Source organism: Grampus griseus (genome assembly GCF_964374135.1).
Source record: "Grampus griseus genome assembly, chromosome: 12".
Lineage (NCBI taxonomy): Eukaryota > Metazoa > Chordata > Mammalia > Artiodactyla > Delphinidae > Grampus > Grampus griseus.
Window position 1 is genome coordinate 57,561,453 of NC_139006.1, and position 15,515 is coordinate 57,576,967.

Sequence of the window (15,515 nt, forward strand, 5' to 3'; positions counted from 1 at the left end):
TATTATGCAAGTAAATGTGGGAACACTGATTATTCTCACACTCATATCTTTACTAGTAAAGGGAGATAGTATTGTTTAGTTGTCTATATTTCTCTGTATTTTGCTTTAAGTCAAAGTTGTTTTATAAAACCAGTTTCAAGATGTTTGTGTGTGTATCTCACATGAAGTCCAAATACTAATGAATAGCATCCTTTTGACGAGATTCTCTTGGACAGGTATAGTGTTTCCATTATAGTTAAAAAATAACTTCATTTTTCCTGAAACTCTTCTGATCTACTCTGTGCCATCTCAAATCATTCTGAATATTGTTTATATCCTCAAAATTTCGAAGGATCATCCTACTCTTGCCTCAGATACCTTTTTCAAGATGTAATCTTTTATCTTTTAAGTGTTGACATTTGAATTATTGAAACACCCCAAATTCTCATCTCCACCATTTATATATATGAAAGAGAGAAAGATCATATGCTGTCTCACTTGACTTAAAAAACATTTATTGAAATGATCATCCAACATATTTATGACCTTAACACACTGAGGCAGGGTAAAAGGCTCTTTTTCATACATTTTCCATTTCCATTGGAAAATAATCCAGTAATAACAATGAAATATTACTGAAAAACCAAATTTGATGATAAAGAATAGTTTATAAAAACATCTTGCTGGGCTTCCCTGGTGGTGCAGTGCTTGAGAGTACTCCTGCCAATGCAGGGGACACGGGTTCGTGCCCCGGTCCGGGAAGATCCCACATGCCACGGAGCGGCTAGGCCCGTGAGCCATGGCCACTGAGCCTGCGCGTCCGGAGCCTGTGCTCCGCAACAGGAGAGGCCACAACGGTGAGAGGCCCACGTACCGCAAAAAATTTTAGAAAAACCATCTTGCTTTATCAGCAGAGACAGGCATAATTCATACATGTCTAGTTACATGAAAATTTTTGGTCAAAAATACTGTTGCTGTGTATGTGAATCATTACTTTCCTAGAGATAGCTAAACAACTTGAAACAAAGTAAATAGTGATAAAAATTAAACTAATTGTAATTTATAATTAATAAGAAGGTAACTGGTACCATGTAACAACTCAGATGCACTGATAACACAATGTTGTTCTTTGTGAAAATTGCAGGAATTTCAGCTATCTTCATATGCATATTATCAGTAGGAGTTTTGTATCCTTGACAAGTGGCAACCAGATTTCTAAGTGAATCCCTTATTAGAGAACTCAGTGTGCTAAGTTCTAATGTGTTCTCAGTTCTCTTTACCAATATCAGATTTAATATCCTTCAGTTAAGTCACTTACTAGTCTTTTAGTGGAGAGCCTTTAGTCATTTGTGGAACTGCATATTTTACAGCAGTTTTAGAGCAGTGCTACAAGTATAATCCAACAGCATTAGCTTCACCTGGGCACTTGTTCGTATTACAGACTCTCAGGCCTTTTCCCTGCTGTTTGGATCAGAATCTGCATAGAGGATTCCCAGGGGATTCTTAGATGCATTAGAACACTAGAGAGGGCTTTTCAAACTTTGATATGTATAACAATCACTCTCTGGACATTGCCCCTGGAGATTCTGATGCAATAGGAATGAAGTAAGGCTTAAGAGTTTGCATTTTTAACAAGATTCTAGGTGGTAGTGAAACTGTCAGTCTGTGTATCACATTTTGGGTAGCAATGCCTTAGATCAAATGTCAGTCAATTTTTCCCTAAAGCCTTTCAGATAGTAAATATGTTTATACTTTTCAGGCCAGGTGGTCTCTGTTGCAACCATTCAACCAGGCCATTATAGTGCTTAAGAAATATTGAAATAAATGGGCATGGCTCTGTTCCAATAAACTTTCTTTATAAAATATAAAAACAGAGGGGGACCAATTTGGGCCATCAAGCTGTATTTGCTCATCCTTTATGTAAATGACCCTCAAGTCCCCCAGTGGCCCAACTACCAGTTTCATTCAGCATCAGTTAACATAATCTAACTATAGTGGTTTACACACGTAACAGTTATATTCTTTTTTTGTAAGAAGCCCAGATGTAAGCCATTACTGTTGTTGTTTTAACTCTTTAGGGATGTTAGTGTCAACCAAGGTCTCTGATTCTCTTGGTCAGCTCCCTCTATAAAAATGCTCACCACAAAACTACATTTGCTTTCTGGACAGGCCTAACTTCAAGTGAGGCTGGGAAATGTAGTCTTTTATGTAGGTACAGTCTTGCCCCAGAAATCTTAGTTTGGTCTTCTTTTAAGGAAGCAGTGTACATAGGATATTGTGTTTTTGGCAAACTAGTAGTCCTTGTCACACTACAGACTATATTTTGAGAATAACTGATTTGTTTAGTCAACTGTAACTGATTTGTTACAGTTAAGTGAAAATTATTAGTAGACCAGTAATATGATTAGAAGCATTTTTTTGAATGATAGTATGCTATCTTTCATTCATTCTCTACATATGGATATATTTTGAAATATATATAATATATAATTTTATCTAGAATCAGGGTATGGTGAGTTATTCTAAACAAATATACTTGAGCTTAAATATCTTGTTGAATGTTGCATCCATCAAAATAACCACTTTGGGAAGGAGGAATTACACAGAGTACAGTGCAAAAGTGGCGTAAGCAATGATGTTAGAGTCTAACTTAGGTTTAAACCCCAGCCCAGTGACCTTCGACAATCCTGTTAACTTCCGGAGCCTTAGGTTTTTTAATTTGAAGGATGGTTATAATACTTAACTGACATCATTAAAAGGGTTAGACATGATGAATGTAATGTGCCTAGCTAAGAACCTAGCCTTCAATAAATTGTAACTTTGTTTATAATTATAATTGAAGATTAATCTGATGATGGATGTCATTGCTTAAGCCACTTTTGGACTTCCATAATGGCCTTCAGAACCTGAATCAAATGAACTTTAATATTAATGAGTTTAGACAGGATTAATTTGGTTATTAACAGGTGGTCCGATCTTTTTTCTACATAGTGTCTGAAATAAACGTGTTTGTAAATACTGGCATAGTCATATGTGTGTTTGCAAGTTGCATTTGTTCTTAAGTTACTAATGCGGGAAACAGAACAGAAAAAAAACGGCTTCAAACAGGTGTTGTTTGCTTAAATTTTTTGAGCACTTTCATCATGCGCCAGGTTTCCAGACTTTAGAAGAGAAAGAAAAAGAGAATAAAGGTAGAGACAGTGACTCTGCCCCTTGTCCTGCTCAGGTAATTTTTCTTAATTTAGAGGATTATGCTGATTATGTGAACTTCATACATGCCTTTACCACTCACGTGAATTCATTTGTTTTTCTATCTGCTGGCACTTCAAGATTGTTTCTCTAAAGATTTTTTTTTTAATTCTACACTTACTTTTGTTATAGTGTAGATAAGATGGTTGTGGGATGGTTGACTTCATTATGTGTGTTTCTGCAGACACTTTTTTTTTCACTGTCATTCTTAACATATCTACTTTGAAATGAGAAACAATAGACACATGTTATAATTAAGGTTTCTGAAACCTCATTTAACTTTTGATTAAAGTGACTTTTATAATTTGACAGAATTCTACAGGGTATTTTCTCTGTTGCAAATAATAATTTGACTTTCAAGTGATAACCTCTTCATAGAGTCAAAGATTACACATTTAATTTGAGAATTTAGGTAAGAAGTCAGAAAGAGTAGTAATCAATTTGAAATTAAAGTAGCACAAGCTGCTGTTGTATTCAGTTGTATGTATAACCTGGTTTGCATGTGTTTTTCACAGTTCTTTTGTCTTTTGTTTTTGAACTGTTATTGCAGCTGGATATTGCGTGATTACATACATTCTTGGAGTTGGAGACAGGCACCTGGATAACCTTTTGCTGACAAAAACAGGTAACAAATAATGGCTAGTAGCAAATATACATTTTATATGCCAGTGATTTTTGCCCTGGAATCTACTTCATAAGAAAATAAGTTGCATAAGTGAATTTAAATTGAAGTCCCTTTATATGGTACCTTGGAAGGACATGTCAGGGAAACTCCCATCCCTTGTAAGAACTGCTTTAGTAGAAATCCTACAGATGGTCATCTAGCCCTTACTTCTCGAAATGCCTCCTTTAGTGGGAAGCCCATAATGTATGCAAGCAGTCCAATCTCTTACTGTACAGCTCTAGTTAGAATGTTTAAATGTTCTTTCTCTTATCAAACAACACTGAACTCACATTAACCTCTATCTTTAATTCTTTACCTTTTCCCCTTGGAGTTAGGTGGAATAATCATTCTCATCCTTCTTCCTAATAACTCCTTGGCCCCATGGCTTTAAACACCATCTCTGTGCAACTTCCAAACTTGCTCTATTTCAATCCATTTCATTAGCTGTTTACCTGAGATCCTAAATATTATACAGCTAGTCATAAAAGTTGTTTTCTTCCTCCACTACCTGCCTGATAAGCTGCTCCTCACTTGGTTTCCTCATCTTAATAAATAGTAACATCACCTACTCAGTTGTTTAAGCCCCAGACTTGGGAGTCATTTTTAATTGCACTATTGGCTTCATCTTACATATCGAATCTATTATCAAATTGTATCTACTGCTCACCAAAATAAATCATGAAGTTACCCCCTCTTCATTTCCACTGCTTTTATCCCATTTGAAACCACCAATATCTTTTGCCCAAACTGTATGATTAAAATCTGAACTCTTTACTGTAGCCATTGTGGCTTGCCTACACTAACAGGTTTGAATGTATGAATGTAAAATCACTCCTATCTTGGGCAAGTACCCTTGTTGTTTCTTCTTCCTGGGAAGCTCTTCTCTCAGATCTTTCAAGACTTCGGTGAGTAAGTCTAAGATTGAATGGCATCTTTTTTTTTTTTTTTTTTTTGCGATACGCGGGCCTCACTGTTGTGGCCTCTCCCGTTGCAGAGCACAGCCTCTGGAGGCGCAGGCCCAGTGGCCATGGCTCACGGGCCCAGCCGCTCCGCGGCATGTGGGATCTTCCCGGACTGGGACACAAACCCGTGTCCCCTGCATCGGCAGGCGGACTCTCAACCACTGCGCCACCAGGGAAGCCCTGGCATCTTTTTAGAGTATCCTTTTCTAACTCTCCAGTCAAATAATATTTATATACCTGCCACCCCACCCCTCTCCATTACTCTCTATTTATTATTCTGTTTTGTTTTCTTTATAGCACTTATCACTAGCTGAAGGTATCTTTTTAATATAATTCAACAAATGCTTATTGAGCACCTACTATATTTTAGGTATTGTTCTAGGTGATGGGGATACCAAAATAAACAGGACAGAAATCCTAGCCCTCGTGGAGCTTGTTGACTTCTTAATCATCATCCTCTCCCATTCCGGATGTAGGTTCCATGAGAGCAGGGACCTTGTCCATGCACTTTGCCACCGTGCCTCCAGAGCCTTGAACAATACCTAGCTAAAATGTTTGATAAATCATTGTTGAATTAATTAATAAATATTTCTGTTCTTCTGTGTAGCCTTTTCTTCCATATGCCAAATAATCCAAGTTTCTTCAGCCCTTCACAGAAAATAGATTTTAAAGTACACTTAAAATAGTCTCTCAGGTAAGGACATTATGTAGTTTGTTAGTATTCCTCCAAATTTTGATACCAAAATTGAGTGTAGCCTGACTAATTATTAATATAGTAACCATGTTAATTCATGTAGTCTGGAATTTCATATATTCAGTTTTAAATTATTAGTGTGAAAAATTATCTGGTAAAATTTGCATGTGGGAACCATGTCTGTATTAATGCCAGGCAATCCCTTTAATTACCAAAGCCTGAAGGAGTATAATCAGATTGCATTGGAGGTTCTTGCCAAATTTACTAATTTAGCAAAAGATATTTATAAAAGGTTATGCTGCTGGGCTTCCCTGGTGGCACAGTGGTTGAGAGTCTGCCTGCCGATGCAGGGGACTCAGGTTCGTGCCCCGGTCGGGAAGATCCCACATGCTGCAGAGCTACTGGGCCTGTGACCCATGGCCACTGAGCCTGCGCGTCCGGAGCCTGTGCTCAACGGGAGAGGCCACAGCAGTGAGAGGCCCGCATACTGCAGAAAAAAAAAAAACATTATGCTGTGTTTGGAAAAAATTATAATTTGGAAAAAGTTTTCCTGTGTTGTTTTCTTAGCTCTCTTTTTCAGTTGAATCTTTTAACCACAAGAATCAGACTTCCAAAATAATTCCATTTGTTTTTATATTGTTATCATTATAACCACAGTGGAATTCTTTAATGTATAGAGTAACATTAGATCTATGTTATATTCACAAATCTTACTTGTCTCTTCTTCTGGAAATTGATAAATAATAGAACATTTTCTGTTGGACTTTGAGAACTGCTCTGTCTTGTGTGTGTCTGTGTGTATTGATGGGGATACTTTAAGAGTAAGATTTGGAAAGAAAGGTCTACCTAATATACTTTTTTGGCCCAGGTCATAGATACTTGTATGGAAATTGAATTATAAAATTTCAAAAACAGGTTTTAAGCTTCTTGTCACCAGTTTTCCACTAGAGGGTGCTCTAAATTTTGTTTTAAGCTTACCTAAAAATGTGCTAGATAAGAGGCACATTCTCTCTCTTTTAAAACAGCATTTCTTTGAGTTATTTCTTCTTAACTGCTCTTTAATAATTTCATACACTTATATCATACAACAAGCATTTTACATCTTCCTCACTAGGATAAGTGTTTTAAATTTTTGGATTTAGTTTGAATGAAATTGGATTGTATAAGGAAAGACCAATTATGTCAAGACAAGTGGAAGTATATAATACATTCCTCAACTTCAAGAAATTTATAATGATTTATTTTAAAATGTTTGTGTGTCTACTCATTTTTTACTAACAGTCCATATTTCAGAACAGTTTCGAGTTATATTAATTACATATGTTATAATTTGACTTTGTATAGTTTAGACAACTATTAACTTTTTTTTTTTTTTTTGCCGTACGCGGGCCTCTCACTGTTGTGGCCTCTCCCGTTGCGGAGCACAGGCTCTGGACGCGCAGGCTCAGCAGCCATGGCTCACGGGCCTAGCCGCTCCGTGGCATGTGGGATCTTCCCAGACCGGGGCACGAACCCGTGTCCCCTGCATCAGCAGGCAGACTCTCAACCACTGTACCACCAGGGAAGCCCTAGACAACTATTACATATTTAAAATGAATTTTGAAGGTGTTTCATTGCAGGCAATAGATTTCAATGCTTGTACTTAAAAATGCCTTGAATATTATGAAGCATCTTCCACTGTATATTTTGGATCCATTATGCCTTCAACACAGACCATAACATATTAAAAACTTAGAACTTTAGATTTTCTTATATAACTCTCCAGTCTCTCAGTGTTGATGGAGCTTTTATTAATGATAAATAGCATTTCTCCCATTCTTCAAAATAAAATACCTTTTGTCTTCTAGTCTCATTTTCCAGCTTGGGCAGGTGTGTGTGTGTGTGTGTGTGTGTGTGTGTGTGTGTGTGTGTGTTTCTTGGACAGGTTTAGATGGTTTGGAATTATAATCAGAGTACTACTGATTTGTCAGTGCCCAGTTCCCTGATATGAGAGATGGAACAGAGAGGAAGGAGACACCCAGATTTCATTTCACTGTGGTCTTTTGGGGATTCACCCTAAATACACACTGTTCCGCCTGTAAATATAGATGAGACAGAAAAGGGTCAGACTAAGAACTTCAGGAATGTGTGGAGGAAAATGTTTCACCTCTTATAGAGAATTTCAAAATCTGTACAATGGTAATGTACAAAAATGCAAAATATAAGTCTCAATTTCAGATTTCTCAGAAATTTTTTGCCCATGCTTTAGTTGGTTGTGGGTATTTTTAACTTGGTTGAAGTTTCCTCAACTTGTGCAGCAGAGGGCGTTGTGTGTCTATCACAAATGTAAAAGTCTGGAAATTCCTTTGTCAATATTATGGTTTTCTACAAGCATATTTTGGGGTGAATGATATTTCACTTATTAATGCATTAATATATTATTTTGGCAAGAAACTACAAAATTTAAGCTGTGATACAGGATAGGAAAAAATGAATTTTTTTCAGAGTTGCTGTTCTTTGAGAAAGTTTTAAGAAGTTTATTCAGGGTAATTCAATTGTGGCAGGACTCAAATGAAATTAGACTTGAGTTTATCTCAACTCTTTGGAAAAAGTTTTGTTTTGCTTTTCTTTTTGAGAATTTGAGGGGGGAAAAAAAGGACCAGTATAACTGAAAAACGTGCTGTTTGTTTATGATATACAGACTGTATGATATAATTAACATATAAAATTAATATGTAAATAATTGAAAAACATTCACAAAAGAGAAGTAGGAACTGGGTATCTGTAGTAAATGGAAAGTTTTTTGTAGGTCATAAAGATGGCCTTGTTAACCTGGGCTTATCTATTTATATAGTGAGAGGAGTGGTAGCTTTTTTGTCTGTGGTGGCACTTCAGAGTAATACCCTTTGAGCCTTTTGTCAGAAAGCTCACAGCAAAGAAAAATAGTCATTTTAATCCTAATTGCACATTGCTTTCAATACATCTCCTATCCTGATCTTCTTTATCATTCTTTAATTTTATGTACAATTGATTCACTTCCCTTTTTTTAATTCTGGGGAACAATTTCACATAGGAGTTAATATGTCAGGCTCTAAAGTCAAATTCTTTGTGTTTAAGTTGCCCCTCCACCATTGTATGACCGATCAAGTTATCTAATATATCTGTGTCTCAGTCTCTTCTCCTCAATGCATAAATAATAATAGAACTCTCTCCTGATGTGAGGGTTGAATGATTTAATATGGTAGAATTTTGTATGGTACTGTGCACATAGTAAACATTCCTTGTGGGCTAACTATTACGGTTTTGTTTGTGTATTTCACCACCAAGAAATAAGAATGCCTTCCTTATTTAGCTGTTATTTGTAATCATAATTTTAGAGATAAGGAAATAATATATCTCAAAAACTTTTTCTACCCTAAAATCCAAACTCCTGTAACTTACTGCCCTCTAAAATCTCTTTTGAGTGGCTCATTATTTTAGTAGTATATGTGCTTGTTTACTCTCTGGAACATGAGAGAAAGGAGTATAAAAAGCTCTGTGCGTAGTAGGCACCTAGTAAATGCTTTGAAAATAAGTAAATGAACTAGGTTTTTTCATGTCATTTTAATCTATGCTCAGGGTTTCAGAAAAATCTGTTTCCTGTCAAAACTTAGTTTTACTATAGATTGTGGATATACTATTACTTACCAGTTTGATTTGTATTTCTCAGTTGATATATGGAAAAGAGAGCCAAGCACATAAGACCTGCCCTTTTTATCCATAAGTACTTTTTTAGTCTTTATTGATCATTACTTTAGATGTTTAAATAACGAGAACTTGTCTTCATGTGAATAATTTTCTTTTTAACATTATTTAAAATCTGATCTTTTGAAAGTTTCTTAAATATTTAGTATCAGGAAGTCAGTCTTTATGTTAACTGAAACCTATCATAAGGAAAATGTTAATTTTTGTGGAGGCTTTTTTTTTTTTTTTTTTTTGCGGTACGCGGGCCTCTCACTGTTTTGGCCTCTCCCGTTGCGGAGCGCAGGCTCAGCGGCCATGGCTCACGGGCCTAGCCGCTCTGTGGCATGTGGGATCTTCCCAGACCGGGGCACGAACCCGTGTCCCCTGCATCGGCAGGCGGACTCTCAACCACTGCGCCACCAGGGAAGCCAGAGGCTGCTTTTTTTTTTTTTAAGTTTGTTTGAGAAGAACATTGTATCTTCTCATTAGAGGTAATAAAAAATGATAAAGGGCTATACTCTTTTTACCTAAGGAGGTGCAAATTACTTTATGGATAGAGTAACTTAGACTGGGTCATGAAGAATGTGTTGGATTTGTATGGGATACAAATAGAGAAAAGCACACATTCCAGTAAAATATCTGGAAGCTGAAATAAGCCATGCCTTTGCAGGTAATATATATAGGCTGGTTAGAAAAATTTGACATCAGATTATGGAGGGAAAGCAATCTACTTCCTTTCGGATTACCTTTTATATGGCAAAGCTTAATTCAGTCACTGAAGTAAAAATGTAGATTAGCAGTAAATTTTTTAATGTAAGTTTTTTTTGTTGTTTTTTGTTTATTTAATTTTTTTTTTTTTTTTTTTGCGGTACGCGGGCCTCTCACTGTTGTGGCCTCTCTCGTAGTGGAGCACAGGCTCTGGACGTGCAGGCTCAGAGGCCATGGCTCACAGGCCCAGCTGCTCCGCAGCATGTGGGATCTTCCCAGACTGGGGCACAAACCCGTTTCCCCTGCATCAGCAGGTGGACTCTCAACCACTGTGCCACCAGGGAAGCCCTAATGTAAGTTTTATCAGATGATATATTCCTTAATGCTGGCTAGACACTGTTTTGCTTCGAAATGAATAATTTGGGGAGAGATTACATTTTAATGTATTTTAAACCATTCAAAGTTTCATAAACTAAAATATTAAAAAAGTTATGTTTATAGTAACCCCAGAACAAAAAGAAGTGCCAAATTTTAAGGTAATGATGTTGAACAACACAAGGAAACTAACCATTAGTCTGAATATGAGTTTTAATTCATTTAGGTGATTCATCTTGCCACTGTCCCTTCCATGATGACCTGACTGAGTCTGAGAGTTGTATTAGTCAGTATAAAGTAGATCAGAAGTCCTCAAGCTTCTGAGTATATTAGAATCATCAAGAGAGCCAGTTAAAATACAGATTGCTGGGCACCAGGCTCAGAGTTTTTGATTTAGTAGGTATGGTAGGGCCTGAGAATTTGTTTTAATAGCCAAGAAAACGATCAGTAATTCTCTGAAAAGGTTATTAAGATTCTTCTCCCCTTTTAAAATCCATTTCTATTTAGAGGCTTTGTTCTTTCACTTCAATCAAAACAATATATCATGATAGATTGAAAGAAGAAGCAAATATGAGAATCCAGCTTCTCCTATTAAGCCAGACATTAAAAAGACGTGCAGGGCTTCCCTGATGGCGCAGTGGTTGAGAGTCCGCCTGCCAATGCAGGGGACACGGGTTCGTGCCCTGGTCCGGGAAAATCCCACATGCCACGGAGCGGCTAGGCCCGTGAGCCATGGCCGCTGAGCCTGCACGTCCAGAGCCTGTGCTCTGCAACGGGAGAGGCCACAACAGTGAGAGGCCCGCGTACCGCAAAAAAAAAAAAAAAAAAAAAAGATGTGCAAAATGTAAGGCAGTGCCACTCTTCTCATTAATTATATTTTGTTTTGGAAAGTATTATTAATAGAAAACAAATTTATGTTAAAACGTTATTGAATTGTTATTTTTAAGCTAATTAATATTTTTTAAATGTCTCAGTTTCCATTTCAAATGTAGTAAATATCAATATAGGTAGTCCAACTAAGGCATTTTTGGGGTTCTGAATACTTTTTAAGAGTATAAAGGGTCCTGAGACCATGATCTTTTAGAATTGCTTTTTGAAGGCCATTGTTTTTCATCTTCAAAGGGTTAATAACTGTTCTGCTTCAGACATTAAAACAGTTCTCTAGAAGAAAAGAGTGTTTCAGGGAAAAAAAACTTTGTTTTAATGACTGTAGGAAAAATGAAAATATATAACAGTTAAATAATCGTTTTTCTTGAATGGAAATAGACTATATAATCAGAGATATAAGTAGACATGGTTTTGCCCCCTTTTCATTAGTTAGCTTAATGTTATCCCTGTTTATAAGAAGCCATCTTAACAATTGAATGTGAAGTGATAATAAATTATGTGAAAAATTTAGCAGGTGACTGTAATGTCTATGCTAATCTGTACTTATGTATGACTTATTGTACTTTGTTACTCAAAAACTAGTTTTGAAAAATATTTCCTCATTACTATACTTTTTAACTGTAAATGAAAATACCTCTAACCAAGTATATCATAAGGGTTTAACTAATAAGTGTTGGGAGCAGTGGGAGTGTAGGTGTAGGGAGCATTTTTAATTCTAAAATATAAGTTCCATTGTATCAATAAATAGTTATTCACACCCTTCTTTTTTTCTAGGGTTTGTGGTAGGGCAACAGGAAAGATATAACGTTCATGTAAGAAATAAAGGCATTCTGGGGAAAAAAATAAAATGTCAGGTTATATACAAAAAAAATTGAGAGTGGGAAACTTACTGGGGAGTAGAGTAGCAGGGAAGAATTTTTGAATTTGGGAATTGTGTGGGATTTTCAAAAAATTAGAGTCTAGTTTATAGGAGAGATTACAGGAGAGAGTCAAGTAGAAGGAATAAGCAGTGTAAAAAATGGAATAAGTACAGTTTTGAGATTGGTTGCATTTAATTATTAAATAGACAAAAGGGAAATTAAATAAATAAATAAAAAAGAAACTCTACCACTAAATACTATTAATTTTGGCAGTATCTAGTCTCTTTAATCCAAGAACTACAAATGTCTTCAACTACAATTTAAAAAATATTTTCATGTCACTTATGCAAATAACAGGAAAAATTAATTAACACCTCTTATTCCCTTTATATTGCAAGGCAGGGACAAAAGAAGGTAGTTACAGTTAACATTAAGTTTGTTTTATGTACACTTTGCTCCTTGACTATTTAATGTAATAGATTTGAATAAAACCACATTCCCTGAATTTTTTTAACATTTTTTTAATTTTGTGCAGTGTATTTTAAAAATTCTTAAAAGTTTAATTTACAGATATTAAGTTTAAAAAAGCCATTCCCTTTGGTATGAGGATAAGTTTTCTTAAAACGTTGATAGCCTCTTTTCAAAATACATTCCTCTTTGAACTTGCAAAGCATAGTAATGGTTTCATAGTTAGATACTGAATCTTTTATGCCTTATAATTAAGTAGTAATCCTGTTCTTTGAGAATTTTCTTACAAGAAGGATAGAAGTATACTCTTCATTTGGAGGCAGTGATGCATAGATGACATTGGAATTCCATTAATGCCTGTTAGGAAATGAAGAAAAGTGGGGCTAGGTTTCCTATTAAAAAGCACCAAGCCCGTTAAATAAACTCTGTGTGATGGTTGATACCATTTGATACATGATTTATTAAGGGTAGCAGTTTTGAATCAAAGATTGGTCAAATAGGTTCTCTGCTCAAGTGGTGGGTATCAGTAGGAAATATATTGATAACAAAGCATTATTTAAATAAATAGAACTGACAGATACACCAGAAATACATCTACGCGTGGAACAACTCCTACAGAACACCTACTGAACGCTGGCAGAAGACCTCAGACCTCCCAAAAGGCAAGAAACTCCCCACGTACCTGGGTAGGGCAAAAGAAAAAACTAAACAGAGACAAAAGGATAGGGACGGGTCCTGCACCAGCGGGAGAGAGCTGTGAAGGAGGAAAAGTGTCCACACAGTAGGAAGCCCCTTCGCGGGTGGAGACTTCGGGAGGCGGAGTGGGGGAGCTTGGGAGCCGCGGAGGAGAGCACAGCAACAGGGGTGCGGAGGGCAAAGCGGACAGATTCCAGCGCAGAGGATCGGGCCGACCGGCACTCACCAGCCGAGAGGCTTGTCTGCTCGCCCACCGGGGCGGGCGGGACTGGGAGCTGAGGCTCCGGCTTTTGTCGGAGCGCCGGGAGAGGACTGAGGTTGGCGGCGTGAACACAGCCTGCAGGGCGTTAGTGCACCGCGGCTGGCCGGGAGAGAGTCCGGGGAGAAGTCTGGAACTGCCGAAGAGGCAAGAGACTTTTACGTCCCTCTTTGTTTCCTGGTGCGCGAGGAGAGGGGATTAAGAACGCTGCTTGAGAGAGCTCCAGGGACGGGCGCGAGCCGCGGCTAAAAGTGCGGAGCCCAGAGACAGACATGAGACGCTAGGGCCGCTGCTGCCGCCACCGGGAGGCCTGTGTGCGAACACAGGTCACTAGCCATACGCCCTTCCGGGGAGCCTGTGCAGCCCGCCACTGCCAGGGTCCCGGGATCCAGGGACAACTCCCCCGGGAGAACGCACAGGCGCGCCTCAGGCTGCAACGTCTCGCTGGCCTCTGCCGCCGCAGGCCCGCCCCACACTCCGTGCCCCTCCCTACCCCCGGGCCTGAGTGAGCCAGAGCCTCCGAATCAGCGGCTCCTTTAACCCCGTCCTGTCTGAGCAAAGAACAGACGCCCTCCGGTGACCTACACGCACAGGCGGGGCTAAATCCAAAGCTGAGCCCCTGGGAGCTGTGAGAACAAAGACGAGAAAGGGAAATCTCTCCCAGCAGCCTCAGAAGCAGCGGATTAAAGCTCCACAATCAACTTGATATACCCTGCATCTGTGGAATACCTGAATAGACAACCAATCATCCCAAATTAAGGAGCCCTGTGGATGAAAGGCTCTTGGTGCTGCAGCCAGGAGTCAGTGCTGTGCCTCTGAGGTGGGAGAGCCAACTTCAGGACACTGATCCACAAGAGACCTCCCAGCTGCACATAATATCAAACAGCAGAAATTTCCGAGAGATCTCCATCTCAACGCCAGCACCCAGCTTCACTCAACGACCAGCAAGCTACAGTGCTGGACATCCTATGCCAAACAACTAGCAAGACAGGAACACAACCCCACCCATTAGCAGAGAGGCGGCCCAAAATCATAATAAGTCTACAGACACCCCAAAACACACCACCAGACGTGGACCTGCCCACCAGAAAGACAAGATCTAGCCTCATCCACCAGAACACAGGCACTAGTACCCTCCACCAGGAAGCCTACACAACCCACTGAACCAACCTTAGCCACTGGGGACAGACACAAAAAACAACAGGAACTACGAACCTTCAGCCTGCAAAAAAGGAGACCCCAAACACAGTAAGATAAGCAAAATGAAAAGACAGAAAAACACACTGCAGATGAAGGAGCAAGATAAAAACCCATCAGACCTAACAAATGAAGAGGAAATAGGCAGTCTACCTGAAAAAGAATTCAGAATAATGATAGTAAGGTTGATCCGAAATCTTGGAGATAGAATGGACAATAGAATGGACAAAATGCAAGAATCAGTTAACAAGGACCTAGAAGAACTAAAGATGAAACAAGCAACGATGAACAACACAATAAATGAAATTAAAAGTACTCTAGATGGGATCAATAGCAGAATAACTGAGGCAGAAGAACGGATAAGTGACCTGGAAGATAAAATAGTGGAAATAACTACTGCAGAGCAGAATAAAGAAAAAAGAATGAAAAGAACTGAGGACAGTCTCAAAGACCTCTGGGACAACATTAAACGTACCAACATTCGAATTATAGGGGTTCCAGAAGAAGAAGAGAAAAAGAAAGGGACTGAGAAAATATTTGAAGAGATTATAGTTGAAAACTTCCCTAATATGGGAAAGGAAATAGTTAATCAAGTCCAGGAAGCACAGAGAGTCCCATACAGGATAAATCCAAGGAGAAATACGCCAAGACACATATTAATCAAACTGTCAAAAATTAAATACAAAGAAAACATATTAAAAGCAGCAAGGGAAAAACAACAAATAACACACAAGGGAATCCCCATAAGGTTAACAGCTGATCTTTCAGCAGAAACTCTGCAAGCCAGAAGGGAGTGGCAGGACATATTGAAAGT

General features: G+C 38.2%; 1 protein-coding gene across 3 annotated transcripts in view; it reads left to right on the plus strand.

Moving 5' to 3' along the window:
* Positions 1-15,515, plus strand: part of PIK3C3 (phosphatidylinositol 3-kinase catalytic subunit type 3) — a 158,471-nt gene that overhangs the window by 110,813 nt on the left and 32,143 nt on the right. For all 3 annotated transcript variants that reach the window (XM_082667222.1, XM_082667224.1, XM_082667223.1), the window contains one exon: positions 3,779-3,853. In XM_082667222.1, coding sequence (XP_082523348.1) covers positions 3,779-3,853 — 75 coding nt within the window. The remainder of the gene's footprint in view (positions 1-3,778; positions 3,854-15,515) is intronic.